The following is a 13511-nucleotide window of genomic DNA, read 5'->3' on the forward strand; positions in this document are numbered from 1 at the left end:
GTCTTCTGACAAAGCCCAGCACTGGATGGATTCATTGCCGAATTCTACAAAACATAACTAATACCATAGCTGCATGTGCTGGCATCCTTGTAATCACAGCTACTCTGGAGGCAATCCTAACTACTCAGGAGACTGAGGTAGAAGGACTATTTGAGCTCATGAGTTTGAGACTAGCGTGTGCAACATAATGAAACCCCATCTCAGAAAACAAACACAAAAGTAATACCAGTCCTTTTCAAACTATTCCAAAAGAGTACCTAACTCATTCTATAAGGCCAGCATTACCCTGATTTCAAAAAGAGATAAGGACACAACAACAACAACAACAAAAACTGACAGGCCAGTGTTCCTGATGACTATAGATGCAAAACTCAACAAAATACTAGTAAAGTGAATTCAAGAACACATCAAAAAGATAACACGCCATAATCAAGTGGGATTTATCTCAGGGATACAAGGATGGTTCAACATACTCAAATCAATGAATGTGATGCATCACATCAACAGAATGAAAGACCAAAACCATAGGATCGTCTCGATAGACACAGAAAAAGTATGTGATAAATTTCAAGATTCCTTCATGATTAAAGACTCAACAAACTAGGTATAGAAGGAACACATCAAAGTAATAAAGACCATATATGACAAACCCATAGCTAACATCATACTGAATGGAAAAGTGTTAAAGGCCTTTCCTCTAAGAACTGGAACAAGACAAAGATATCCATTGTCACTACTCCTATTCAACATAGTACTGGATGTCTTAGCCACAGCAATCAGGTAAGAGAAGAAAATAAAAGACATCCAAATTGGAAAAGAGGAAGTCAAATTATCCTACTTTGCATATGACACAGTCTTATATTTAGAAAATGAAAAGAATCAGAAAACTATTACAGCTGATAAGCAAATTCAGTAAAGGTGCAGGATAAAAAAAGAAACATACAAAAGGCATTTATATTTGCCTACACTAATAATGACATAGCCAAAAGGGAAATCAAGAAAGCAATCCCATTTATAATAGCTACAAAAATAATAAAATACATAGGAATACATTTAACAAAGGAGGTGAAAAATATCTACAAAACACTGATGAACGAAGTCGAGGGGGACAAAATGGAAAGACATTTCATGCTCATGGATCAGAAGAATGTAAAATGACCATACTTCCCAAAGCAATATACAGATTGAATGCAATCCCTATCAAAAATACCAATGTCATTTTTTTACAGAAATAGAAAATCCTAAAATTCATACAGAACCAATGAAGACCTAGAATAGCCAAAGCAATCCTGAGCAAAAAGAACAAACGTGGAGACATCACACTACCTAACTTCAAATTATAATACAAGAGTATAGTATACAAAATATCATGGTACTGGCATGAAAATAGACACATAAACCAATGGAATAGAATAGAAAACACAGAATAAATACATGTATTTACAACCAGCTGAAATCCTAGCACTTTGGGAGGCCAAGGTGGGCTGACTGCTTGAGTCCAGGAGTTTGAGACCAGTCTGAGAAACATGGCAAAACCATGTCTTTACAAAAAATAAAAATAAAAATCAGCTGAGCATGGTCGTGCATGCCTGTGGTCCCAGCTACTGAGGAGACTGAGGTAGGAGGAGCACTTCAGGCTGGGAGGTCAAAGCTGCAGTGAGCTGTCATCGCACCACTGCACTCCAGCCTAGGAAAGACTTTATGTCGAAAACCTCCAGTGCACAGACAACAGAAACAAAAATGGACATAAGTGGTTATTCCTGCCAGTAATATAAAAAAATAGACAAATGGGACTCTATTAAACTGAAATCTGCACAGTAAAAGAAACAGAGTGAAGACACAAACCTGTTGAAGGGGAGAATATATTTGCAAATGTCCTCTGACAAAGGAATAATAGGCTACATAAGGAATACAGCAGTTTTTGAAAATACCATTAAAAACTGGGCAAAGAACATGAATAGATAGTTCTCAAAAGAGGACATACAAATGGCCAGTAAGTACATTAAAAAGGCTCAACCTCATCAGTCATCTGGGAAATGCAAACCAAAATCACAGTGAGATATCTTATCTCAGAATGGCTATTCGTTAAAAGACATGCTGGCAAGAAGGCAGAAAAGAGGCAACTCTTACCCACTCTTGGTGGGAATGTAAATTAGTACAGCCACTATGGAAAACAGTATGGAGATCTCTCAAAAAACTAAAATTAGAACTACCACACTATCCAGCAAACCCATTACTGGGTATCTATCCAAAGGGAAGGAAATCAGTCTCCCAAAAGGATACACTCATTTGCATGTATATTGCAGTACTAGTCACAATAGCGAAGATATGGAATCAACCCAAGTGTCCATCAATACATGAATGAAGAAAATGTGGTTTATATACACAATGGAATACTATTTGGCCATTAATAATGAAATCATGTCATTTGCAACAACATGGATGGAAACGAGGTCATTATGTTAAGTGAAATAACAGGCACAAAAAGCCAAATACAGCATGTTCTCAGTTGTGTAGCACCTTAAAACTTGATATTATGGAGATAGAGAATAGAATACCAGATGTGGGGAGTGTCAGAATACATCCTAATGTTCACTATTAGAGTAGAATGATTATAGTTAGCAACAATATTTTGTATATTTCAAAATAACTAGAAGCGAGGATTTGAAATATTCCCAACATATAGAAATGAAAAATACTCAACCTGACGGATACCACAGATACTCATATTACACATTCTATGAATGTGCTCCATAAATATGTAAAACATTATGTATCAGTAAAAAAAAAAAAAAATTGCTGAAAAAAATCACAATTGAAAAATTGACTAGAGACGTTTAGTAGACTCAGAAAGAGTCATAAACCTAGGTCACTGGAAATTGATTCTGATAAGCAAAAAAGAGAAAAGGATAAAGAAATGTGAATAGAACCTAAGGGACACCATCAAGCAAACCAACATATGCATTAAGGGAGCTCCAGAATGAACAAAGACAGGCAGCAAGAGGGAGAAGGGTAGAAAACATCAAATTTGAGGAAAGACATGAATCTACAAATCCAAGAATTTCATTAAATTCCAAGTAGGATAAAGTGAAAGGGACCTGCACTAGACACATTATAATCAAACTGTTAAAAGCCAAAGAGAAAATCTTGAAAGCAGCAAGAGATACGACTTGTCACATATAAGCAATCCTTAATAAACTTATCATCAGATTTCTCAGCAGAGACCTTGGTAGTCAGGAGGCTGTGCCATGATATATTTAAAGTTGAAGCAAAGTCTCAACAAAGAATTCTATATCTGACAAAACTGTCCTTCGAAAATGAGGGAGAAATTAAGACATTCTCAGAGAAAGAAGCAGCTGGGGGCAGGTTCATTACTACTAGAGCTGCCCTTCAAGAAATTCTGAAGGAAATCCTAAAATTTAAAATGACATGCTTCAGATAGTAACTGTAAGCCATACAAAAATATGGAGATCTATAGTAAAAGTAAATACATGGACAAATTGGTTGGTATCAATATAACAGACTATTACAACTTTAAGCTGCTGATGTAATCTCTGTGTTAACCACAGAGAAAATAGTCCTAGAATACAGATAAAGGAAATGAGAATTAAATCTGGTTTTACAAGGAAAAAAAAAAAAAAGGCTCAACACAAAGGGAGGCAGTAATGGAGGAAATGAGGGACATGTGACATACAGAAGACAACAAAATTACAAAGTCCTTCCCTATCAGTAATTTCTTATTTGTTTTATTTTTTATTTTTTGAGATAGAGTCTTGCTCTGTCACCCAGGCTGGAGTGCAGTGGTGCAATCTCGGCTCACTATACCCTTCGCCTCCCAGGTTCAGGCGATTCTCCGCCTCAGCCTCCCAAGTAGCTGGAATTACAGGCATGTGCCACCACACCCAGCTAATTTATGTATTTTAGTAGAGATGATGTTTCGCCGTGTTGCCCAGGCTGGTCTCAAACTCCTGGCCTCAAGTGATTCACCTGCCTCGGCCCCCCAAAGTGCTGGGATTATAGGCATGAGCCACCACACCCCACCCAGTAATTTCTTGAAATGTAAATTAATGGAACTCCAGTCGATAGACATATTGACAGAATAGACTTTTTAAAAAGATTACAGGCCGGGCGCGGTGGCTCAAGCCTGTAATCCCAGCATTTTGGGAGGCCGAGGCGGGTGGATCACGAGGTCAGGAGATCGAGACTATCCTGGCTAACATGGTGAAACCCCGTCTCTACTAAAAATACAAAAAACTAGCCGGGCGTGGTGGTGGGCGCCTGTAGTCTCAGCTACTTGGGAGGCTGAGGCGGGAGAATGGCGTGAACCCAGGAGGCGGAGCTTGCAGTGAGCCGAGATCACGCCACTGCACTCCAGCCTGGGAGACACAGCGAGACTCTGTCTCAAAAAAAAAAATAAAAATAAAAATAAAAAGATTACAACCATGTGCTGTCTACAAGAGACTCACTTAGATGGAAGGAGATGCATACATTCAGTGTTAAAGGATGGAAAAAATAGTAATCACAGAGAAATGGCTACACTAGTATTAGACAAAATAAACTAAGTCAAGCACTGTTTCAAGAGAAAAGGGCATTATATATTGATAAAAGGATTAACAGTGCAATGCACCACACATTAACAGAATGGGGCGGGGGAGAACGACATGATCTACTCATGCAGAAAAAGAATTTTGACAAGATAAAACAACATCCTTTTATAACAAAAACACTCAGCAAAGTAGAAATAGAAGGAAAGTACCTCAACATAATGAAGTTCATATATGAAAAACCCACAACCAATCTCATAATGGTGAATGGCTGAAACCTTTCCACTAAAATCAAGAACAAACAAGGATTTCTTTTCTTTTCTTTTTTGGCCTCCTTCATTCAACACAGTATTGGAAGTTCTAGGTACAGCAATTAGGCAACAACAAGAAATAAAAGACATCTAAATTTGGAAGAAGTAAAATCTGTTAGCAAATGACATGATTGTATCTAGAAAATCCTAGATCCCACACACCCCCCAAAAAACTGTCAGAATAAACAAATTCAGCAAAGGATACAAAACCAACGCACAAAAATTAGTTGTATGTGTTTTTTAAGAAATGAGGTCTTGTTATGTTCCCCAGGCTAGAGTACAGTGGCTATCCCCAGGAACAATCATAGCATGCTGAAATCTCAAACTCCTGGGCCCAAGCAATCCTCCTGTCTCAGCCTCCTGAGTAGCTGGAACTACAGGCATGTGACACTGTGCCTGGCACTTACACTTTTATATGCCAACACTGAACAATCAAAAAAGGAAACTGAGAAAGATCTACTTAGAATAGTACCAAAAAGAGTAAAGTACTTAAGAATTAAACTTAACCGAGGAAGTGAAAGACTTGCACACTGAAAACTACAAAACATGCTGAAAGAAATTAAGACAGATAAATAAAAGGAAAGATATTCTGGTTAATAGATTGGAAGACTTACTGTTAAGACAATACTATTCAAAAGGATTGACAGATTCAATGAAATCCCTATCAAAAATCCCAGAGTTTTTTGCAAAAATAGAAAATTTCATCCTAAAATTCACATGGAATCTTAAATGACCCTGTATAGACAAAACAATATTGAAAAAGAAGAAAAAGGTTAGAGGTCTCATACTTCCTAATGTTGTAACTTGCTACAAAGCTACAGTAACTAAAAGAGTGTGGTACTGGCATAAAGACTGACATCGACCATTGGAAAACAATAGAGAAGCCATAAATAAACATTTGTGTATATAGCCAATGATTTTCAACAAGGTACCAAGATCACTCAGTGGGCAATGCAGAGTCTTTTCAACAAATGGTGTTGGGGAAACTGGATATCCACATGCAAAAGAAAGAAGTTAGACCCTTATCTAACACCATATGTAAAAACCAACTCAAAATGGATCAAAGTACTCCCAGCCCCCAGTAAGACCTAAAACTATAAAACTCTTAGAAGAAATCATAGGACAAAAATGTCACAGCATTGGATTTGTCAGTGATTTCTTGGATATGACATCAAAAGCACAGGTACAAAAGAAAAATAAATTAGACATTATCAAAATTACTTTTGTACATCAAAGGATACCATTAACAGTGAAAAGGCAACCAAAGGATCGGAAGAAAATATTTGCACATAATATCCGATAAAGGATTAATATCCAGAAAGGATTAATATCCATAAAGGACTCCTAAAACTCAACAAAAAGAACCTAATTTTAAAATGGGCAAAAGGATTTGAATCAACATTTCTCCAAAGATTTACAAATGGCCAAAACCACAAAAACACATGCTCAACATCACTAGGAAAACATAAATCAAAACCACATCGAGATGGTACTTCACAGCCATTAGGATGGTGGTTAAAAAAAACAACAAAAGTAAAAACAAAATAACAAGTATTGGTGAGGATGTGGAGAAACTGGATCCCTTGTGCATTGCTAGTGGGATTGCAAAATGTGGCAGCCAGCTACTGTGAGAAACTGCGTGGCAATTCCTTAAACCAGAATTTTCATATGATACAGCAATTCCACTTCTGGGTATATTTTTTAAAAGTAGGGGCTAGGTGTGGTGGCTCACGCCTGTAATGCTAGCACTTTGGGAGCTGAGATCAGGTGGATCACCTGAGGTCGGGAGTTTGAGACCAGCCTGGCCAACATGGTGAAACCCCATCTCTACTAAAAATACAAAAATTAGCTGGGCATGGCGGCACGCACTTGTAGTCCCAGCTACTCAAGAGCAGGGGATTCACTTGAACCCGGGAGGCAGAGGTTGTGATGAGCCAAGATCGTGCCACTGCACTCTAGCCTGGGCTTCACTCTGTCTCAAAAAAGAAAAAAAACAAAAAAGGCAGGGACTTGAAAAGATATTTGTACACCCCAGTGGGTGAATGGATAAACAAAATAGGAATACATATGTTGGGGCAAGGTAGAGGGTATTTATCCAGCCTTAATAAGAAACTTTTTTTTTTTTTTTTTTTTTTGGAGTCTGAGTCTTGCTCTGTCGCCCAGACTGGAGTGCGGTGGGCACAATCTCGGCTCATTGCAGCTATTCTCCTGCTCAGCCTCCCAGGTAGCTGGGATTACAGGCACACACCACCACACCCAGCTAATTTTTGTATTTTTAGTAGAGACTGGGTTTCACCGTGTTGGCCAGGCTGGTCTCGGAACTCCTGACCTCAGGAGATCCACCTGCCTTGGCCTCCCAAAGTGCTAGGATTACAGGCGTGAGCCACCACACCCGGCCCTTAATAAGAAACTGATACAATGCCACAGCATGAACCTTGAACACATAATGCTAATTAAGACAGACATAAAAAGCAGAAGTGTTGTATGATTTCACTCATATGAGTTCCTTAGAGCAGTCAAATCCATAGGGACAGAAAGTAGAATGGTGATTGCCAGGGACTAGGGGGAGAGGGAGAATGGAGAGTTACTGTTTAATGAGTACAGAGTTTCAGTTTCGGAATACAAAAAAGTTCTGGAGGTAGGTGATAATGATGATTGTATGATATCAATGTATTTTAATGCCACTGAACTGTACACTTAAAAATAGTTAAAACAGGGCTGGGCGCAGTGGCTCAGACCTGTAATCCCAGCACTTTGGGAGGCCGAGACGGGCAGGTCACCTGAGGTCAGGAGTTTGAGACCAGCCTGGCCAACATGGTGAAACCCAATCTCTACTAAAAATACAAAAATTAGCCAGGCGTGGCGGTGGGCACCTGTAATCCCAGCTACTCGGGAGGCTGAGGCAGGAGAATCACTTGAACCCAGAAGGCAGAGGTTGCAACGAGTCGAGATTGCGCCATTGCACTTCAGCCTGGGCGACAGAGTAAGACTCCATCTGGGGGGAAAAATAAAAGTTAAAATGGTAAATTTTGTTACATATATTTTACCACAATAAAACATAATATGAACTCAGCAAGAAAATGAACAAATAGAGCAACATGGATTGAACTAGAAAGAAAATATTGGCTCAAATAAGCAAACTATGGTATGATTCAATTTTTATAAAAATTGGGTAAAAATCACACTGTTTAGAAATACACACACAGTGTGTATAAACAAAAAAAACCCATAAGGGGATGGTAACTCCAGGAAGGCATGGAAAGGGATAAAATTGTATAGGTGCACAATAGTGGCTTTTAAGGTACTGGTAAACAGGTTTCTTTGCTTAAGCAGTGGCTACAAGGGTATTCATAATTATTCCTGGAGTTGTACATATGTTTTATGTAAATCTCCTGACACATAACATTTCACAATTTTAAATGTACCCCCAGCCCCAAAAGAAAAGTGAGCCCTCTCCATGTTTTACCTTTCAGATGGTATATGCTTTGTAGTCAGACTGGAAAAATCCAACAACATAGTGATTACTTTTCAGTCTCATTGAGTTTTCTTCTTTTTCTCAAAATAGCATTTGTTCCACCTTCTCTGTCAGAAATAAGATGGTTCCAGGTACTTGATTCACCCAGACGCTTTAAAGACTGTGGACCTACGTAGGCTTCCTTTATGACTTCTGGCCGTGACTGTTTTCGGGAAACAACACTCACTGGGTAGGAGTTAAATGTTCTTATAGGACTTATCAGAAAATATTCATAAATGTTCATCTGGTAGATTTTTTAATGTGTTAAATACTTTTTTCGATATAGATATGATTGCTCTTCATATCAATAATTAGAAATATCTAACCAGGAAAATTTGAGCTCACTTAGAGCCACCAATCTAATAGAACTGTTGAATCCCTGAAAATAAAACACAGACACAGATATGTATTCAATCGAAATATATTTGTCTACTATCTACAAAGTGTGAACAACTGGTCTTAAGAAAGCAGACAAAAGGCACAAAATTAGTATTACTACAGAGAGGCATTCATGCTATCTGGATTTTATAAATATTGAAGTGGCACAGTAAAAAATAAATTAAGCATTCAGCAAAAACCGGGTATTTCATTTTTTCCTTGCTTTGTATTTTGGTCACTCCTTTGACCTCATGTGTAAAGACTGAAATTTAACTGAAACCATGGAATATTTATGCAGGCGTTATGTATGTTTTAATCACAGTGCTTTCTTGCAGAGTTTGGGTTAACCAGAGAGGTACACTTGAGGAAAAAATAATCCACAGGAAATTCTCTTCTCTTTCCCCAAACTAAATACAAGATTGAGGCTGTGGCTGTGCATGTTTTCATGTGCATATGTGTATTTAACTTCTAAAGCCCTTTTTCATCACAAAAGAAGTCTCCATATGATTGACTGGTTTTCTGATGTAAAAGAAGCAACTTCTCAAAAATGTATGACTAGCGCTGTGACCATGAGAGATGGGTGGAAAACTCCTTGGTGGGCCTTGGCTCTTGGTTGTCCCAGACGTGCTCCATCCTGCAAGGCTCTGGCATAAATCTTTAACAGCTTCCTGCCAACCCCCATCCAACAGGAAATAGTTGCTTATCTTTCTTGGGCACGGACAGACAAAACACTGAGGTGGAGAGGGAGGTGAGAATCACAATAATTTTGAAATGACAGCCACCCATACTTCTACTAGGAATGAGCCACTTTCTCCTATATGGACAGTGATTAGGCCATGCCAGTTCACCTTCATTTTGACAGGAGTTGACTAAGTGAGAATATCTTTGTGAGTGTAAAACATTTTTGGCAAAGTGAAAAATAGAAAACTTCAAACTTCATTGATAAAAAGGAGCTTATGTTTACGCACTTTAACCTTTAACCTTGGTGAGTGCAGTATTTACATGTGTAATCATACTCAGCAGATGTGTACATAGTGCATGTGTGTGAACATATACAGTATGTACATACACATGCCCCAAATGGCTCTTGAATAAATTCATTCCTCTAGCAGAGTGTGGGGGTGCACTTTTCATAGTAAATAATTTCTCTGTTATCATTTCTTGGATTCTAATACAAGGTCTCAGTGAATGCCAACAAAACCCTGATAGTCTACTACTTTAATATTCCTACAAAAACAGGGCTATATGGGAAAGCTCTACGCCTCCACCCCATCAGTGTGCCTTCCAGAGGGGATTGAAGTATACCCAGCCATCACCCTGCAAGAGAAGAAAGGAGGCATTATTACATGGAGACCTCTCAACAGGGAAAGGGGGAAGGAAGGATAACTGCAGCCAGTCTGTCTCTGTGTCTGCCCTGTCTTAATACCTCACACACAGGCCAGGCTGCTGGCCTCAGTACCCCTCCCCAGCCCAGCTGCTCTTCAGAGACCTAGATGACCTTGACCTTCCCACCCTGGCATGGCAGGAGGAAACCCCATGAAATGAGCAAAATAAAAGGGGAGCTTGGTTGGCTTCCATCAAGGCTGATTACTTGACCAAAAAAAAGCACTTTGACAGTGGGACAAGAGAAAACAGAGTAGCTAGATGAATGGCCAGGGGGAAGAAAAGGCAAGGGAAGTGACTTCCAGCCCACCAGCCCACAGGGGAACACCCAACAAAGGCTTTCTCCAGCAGGCAGTAGTCACAAACAAATCAGCACAGGCCAATCAAACATCAAGTGGGAAAAAGGCCAAGAATTAAAATGGTATTAATACATACCATCTAGTTATGACTAGAAGGCGCTATACTGAATAACTGTGCTGGTGTTCAGATGACTCTTATTCCTTACATGTCCCCAGCCCTTCTGTTATGGACATACTGGCTTTTCTTAAACCCAGGAAGAACTGTAAATGTTTTTTTCGATGTTGTTGCTGTTTAATGCACAACCTTCCGCAAAAGTCAGACAAACTAGCTCTCTCAAGCTACTAGCTCTCTCAAGAGAAAAGGGATCCACCTCACAGAAGGATCTTTCGAGGTTTTACCTCACCTGGGCAGGGCTCCCACACAGGGTCCCCACTCAGTGACCCATAAAGGCAGAGTCTTCTCCAGGCAGCTTTCCTGTCTGAACCAGAATCCAACCTTGAAATCTCCTTCAGTCCACAACCCACGGTTCCTGACTCTGGGGAGAACAGTGGTGGCTCCCTGCTCTTAACATGAATCTACCCCAGTTAACCTACTATGTTGCCCTAACTCACTTCTCAAGAGCCTTGGATGTAGACAGAATAATCCCTCTTTGTAGCAGAAGTCAGGGGTTAGCAGCACCTGGGCTAAAGAAAGCCCACAGATTCATTTTGATTGGCTCCTGATATTTAATTTTTTTTAATTCTTTGACCATGCAAATATGAGATTTCTCATAAAAATTCAGATTTCTGGCTCCTCATGAACAACTAGACAACCTGTTATCACCGGGAGATGAGTGGCATCTGCCCCAGTCCTCACCGGCCTGCTGCCCATTGATGTTGCTGGGTTCCTGTGGGCTTGCTTTAAGACACGTGGCTCCTACATATTCATAATGTCCAACTCTGTTCTCAGAGTGCTTCCCAATCCCTCCACAACTTCAAGAGGGTAAGGGCTTCAGCTGGGCACACAGTGCCTTGCCCACTTGCCCCGATATTATTTCTAGCTTCCAGTGTCACATTTGCAGGTGACAGCAGCAGCATTTTAGGCACAGGACTCAGGCTGGCCTTCCCCTGCATGACTAGCCCTTGTGGACCACAGGAGGCAAAGCTCTGAAAGGCAATTCTTCATCAGTGAGGGCTCCAGCCCACCCAGGTGTGGAGATGGGCTGTGAGGCACTCCACAACTAGTTTGTTACTAAAGATGATGTAACAGGGGCCATGATGGTTTTGTTTTTAAAAATAGAACAGTATCCAGTCTGCAGTCCCATTCCGTTCCCTCGCAGGCAGGCTGACATGCTTTTCTGACATAGGGATACTGGAGGGGAAGTGTCAGTTGCTCGGTTCTGCCTTCCAGAAGGTTTCATGAATATTGTGGCAGAAAACCTGTCCTGAAGCCTGATCCAAAGCTGGAGTCAGAACCAAGATGCCCCAGTCTATCCCTGCCCCTGGCTGGCATTTATCCAATCTGGGGGGTCAGCAAGAAAAACCCATCTACCCTCTCAGGACAAGTTCTCTCCTGGGCAAGGGCCCAATGACAGACGGCAGAGTTACCTCCTGGATAAAATATTTGGGCTTCCATGGTGCGCGGAGGTTCTCGCGCTTCCGTTCCTCTACCCGTTGCTTCTCCTCCAGGTGCCGCTTCTGCTCGGTGGCTGCGTCAATGTCCCCCAGCCGCAGGTATCGGGTCACCTCCCGCCAGAGGTTCCTGGGGATGGGTGGAGGAGAGGAAACAAATCAGCCAGGCGAGCTGGCTGCAAGCTAACAGAACTCTGCCGGGAGCAGCCAGAGCAGCAAGGGGCATCTAGGTGAGCCCTCTCTGGGGTAGCTCATCCCAGACACCTCAAAGACCCCAAGAGCCTGGATTTGAACCCAGGGCTACCCAGCTCCACCTCTGTGCTGTTTCTACTCTCCACTTGTACCAGGCAGCATGCCTTTCTCAGGGCCCGGAGTTTCTGGAAATCAAATCTAAGAGTAGTAGTAGTAGGCATTCTGCTACTACTACAAACAACGATAGCAGGCATATATGGCATTTGCCATATTTCTAAGCATTTTACATACATAAACCTATTTAATCCTCACAGCAACCCAATGACATATTATAGATGGTAGATTCTTATCTCCATGTTACAGAGGAGACAATTTAAGGTCTACATAAGGTTAGGTGACTTGCCCAAGGACAGCACACTAGTAAATCAGAATAAGACCTGCTTTCCCACAAGGGAACCTGGAATTAGGGGTTAGAGGCTGATGCATGTGTGGTGTGTGGGTATTTGTGTGTGCATGCTTATAGTGCGGGATCTCTCTTCTCCCCATGTGTCTACACAAAGCCACTTCTCTGCTTCCTGCATTCATTGTAGAACGCAGCCTAAAGGTAGTGAGGCCAGGCTGCTTGGTTCACTACCCCTCTTCAGCCCAGCTGCTCTTTGGACACTCAGATGACCTTGACCTTCCTAACCTGGCATGGCAGGAGGAAACCCCAGGAAATGAGCAAAATAAAAGGGGAGCTTGAGTGGTTTACATCAATCAAGGCTGATTACTTGGCAAAAAAAGCACTTTGACAGTGGGACAAGATAAAAGGAAAGTAGCTAGTGTTTAACACTACTTTGTATTTGGCTTATGCTTTACACACAGCTTTCCTCCTCAGGACGTCCTTGGGACCAGCCTGTATTCAGACATACTCTGTTCTAGGGAGAAAGGAAAGGAACCATGATAAATCAGAACACCACCACCTAAGCACTTCCTCACTTAAATGCACCAGAAGGTCAGATTTCACAGACGAGGAACTGTCAGAATGCCAGGTGGTGGAGATTCCCTCCCTGGCTTCTAGAAAACGAGGCCTCTTCACCAGGGGCCAGTGAATGCCCATCATTAGGTCCTGGGCCAGGGAGCACATCTACAGCAGGTGTCCTTAACCCTTTCCCCAGCAAGGGCTCAGAGCAGCAGGAAGGCTTGAATGCTGGCATGGTCAGGCTGAGGACAGGCGGATGGGGCTGCCGGTGAACTAGGGACAGCCAGCAGCACCTCCTGGGGGTGCAGACGCCAACAG

The 13511-nt window shown here is 41.2% G+C and overlaps 1 protein-coding gene across 3 annotated transcripts in view; it reads right to left on the minus strand.

Annotated features, from left to right (window-relative positions):
* Window positions 1-8774: 8774 nt before the first annotated feature.
* The window catches only part of OSBPL10 (oxysterol binding protein like 10), a 328230-nt gene continuing 323493 nt past the window's right edge, over window positions 8775-13511 (minus strand). For 2 of the 3 annotated variants that reach the window (XM_025376268.1, XM_025376267.1), the window contains 2 exons: window positions 12017-12170; window positions 8775-10064 (listed from right to left, as the gene is read on the minus strand). In XM_025376268.1, the coding sequence (XP_025232053.1) occupies window positions 10020-10064; window positions 12017-12170 (199 nt within the window). In that variant the 3' untranslated portion in view covers window positions 8775-10019. Of the gene's footprint in view, window positions 10065-11956; window positions 12171-13511 lie in introns of those variants that run through there. The other variant, XM_025376266.1, reaches the window with a different exon arrangement.

This window comes from Theropithecus gelada, chromosome 2 (genome assembly GCF_003255815.1).
Source record: "Theropithecus gelada isolate Dixy chromosome 2, Tgel_1.0, whole genome shotgun sequence".
NCBI lineage: Eukaryota > Metazoa > Chordata > Mammalia > Primates > Cercopithecidae > Theropithecus > Theropithecus gelada.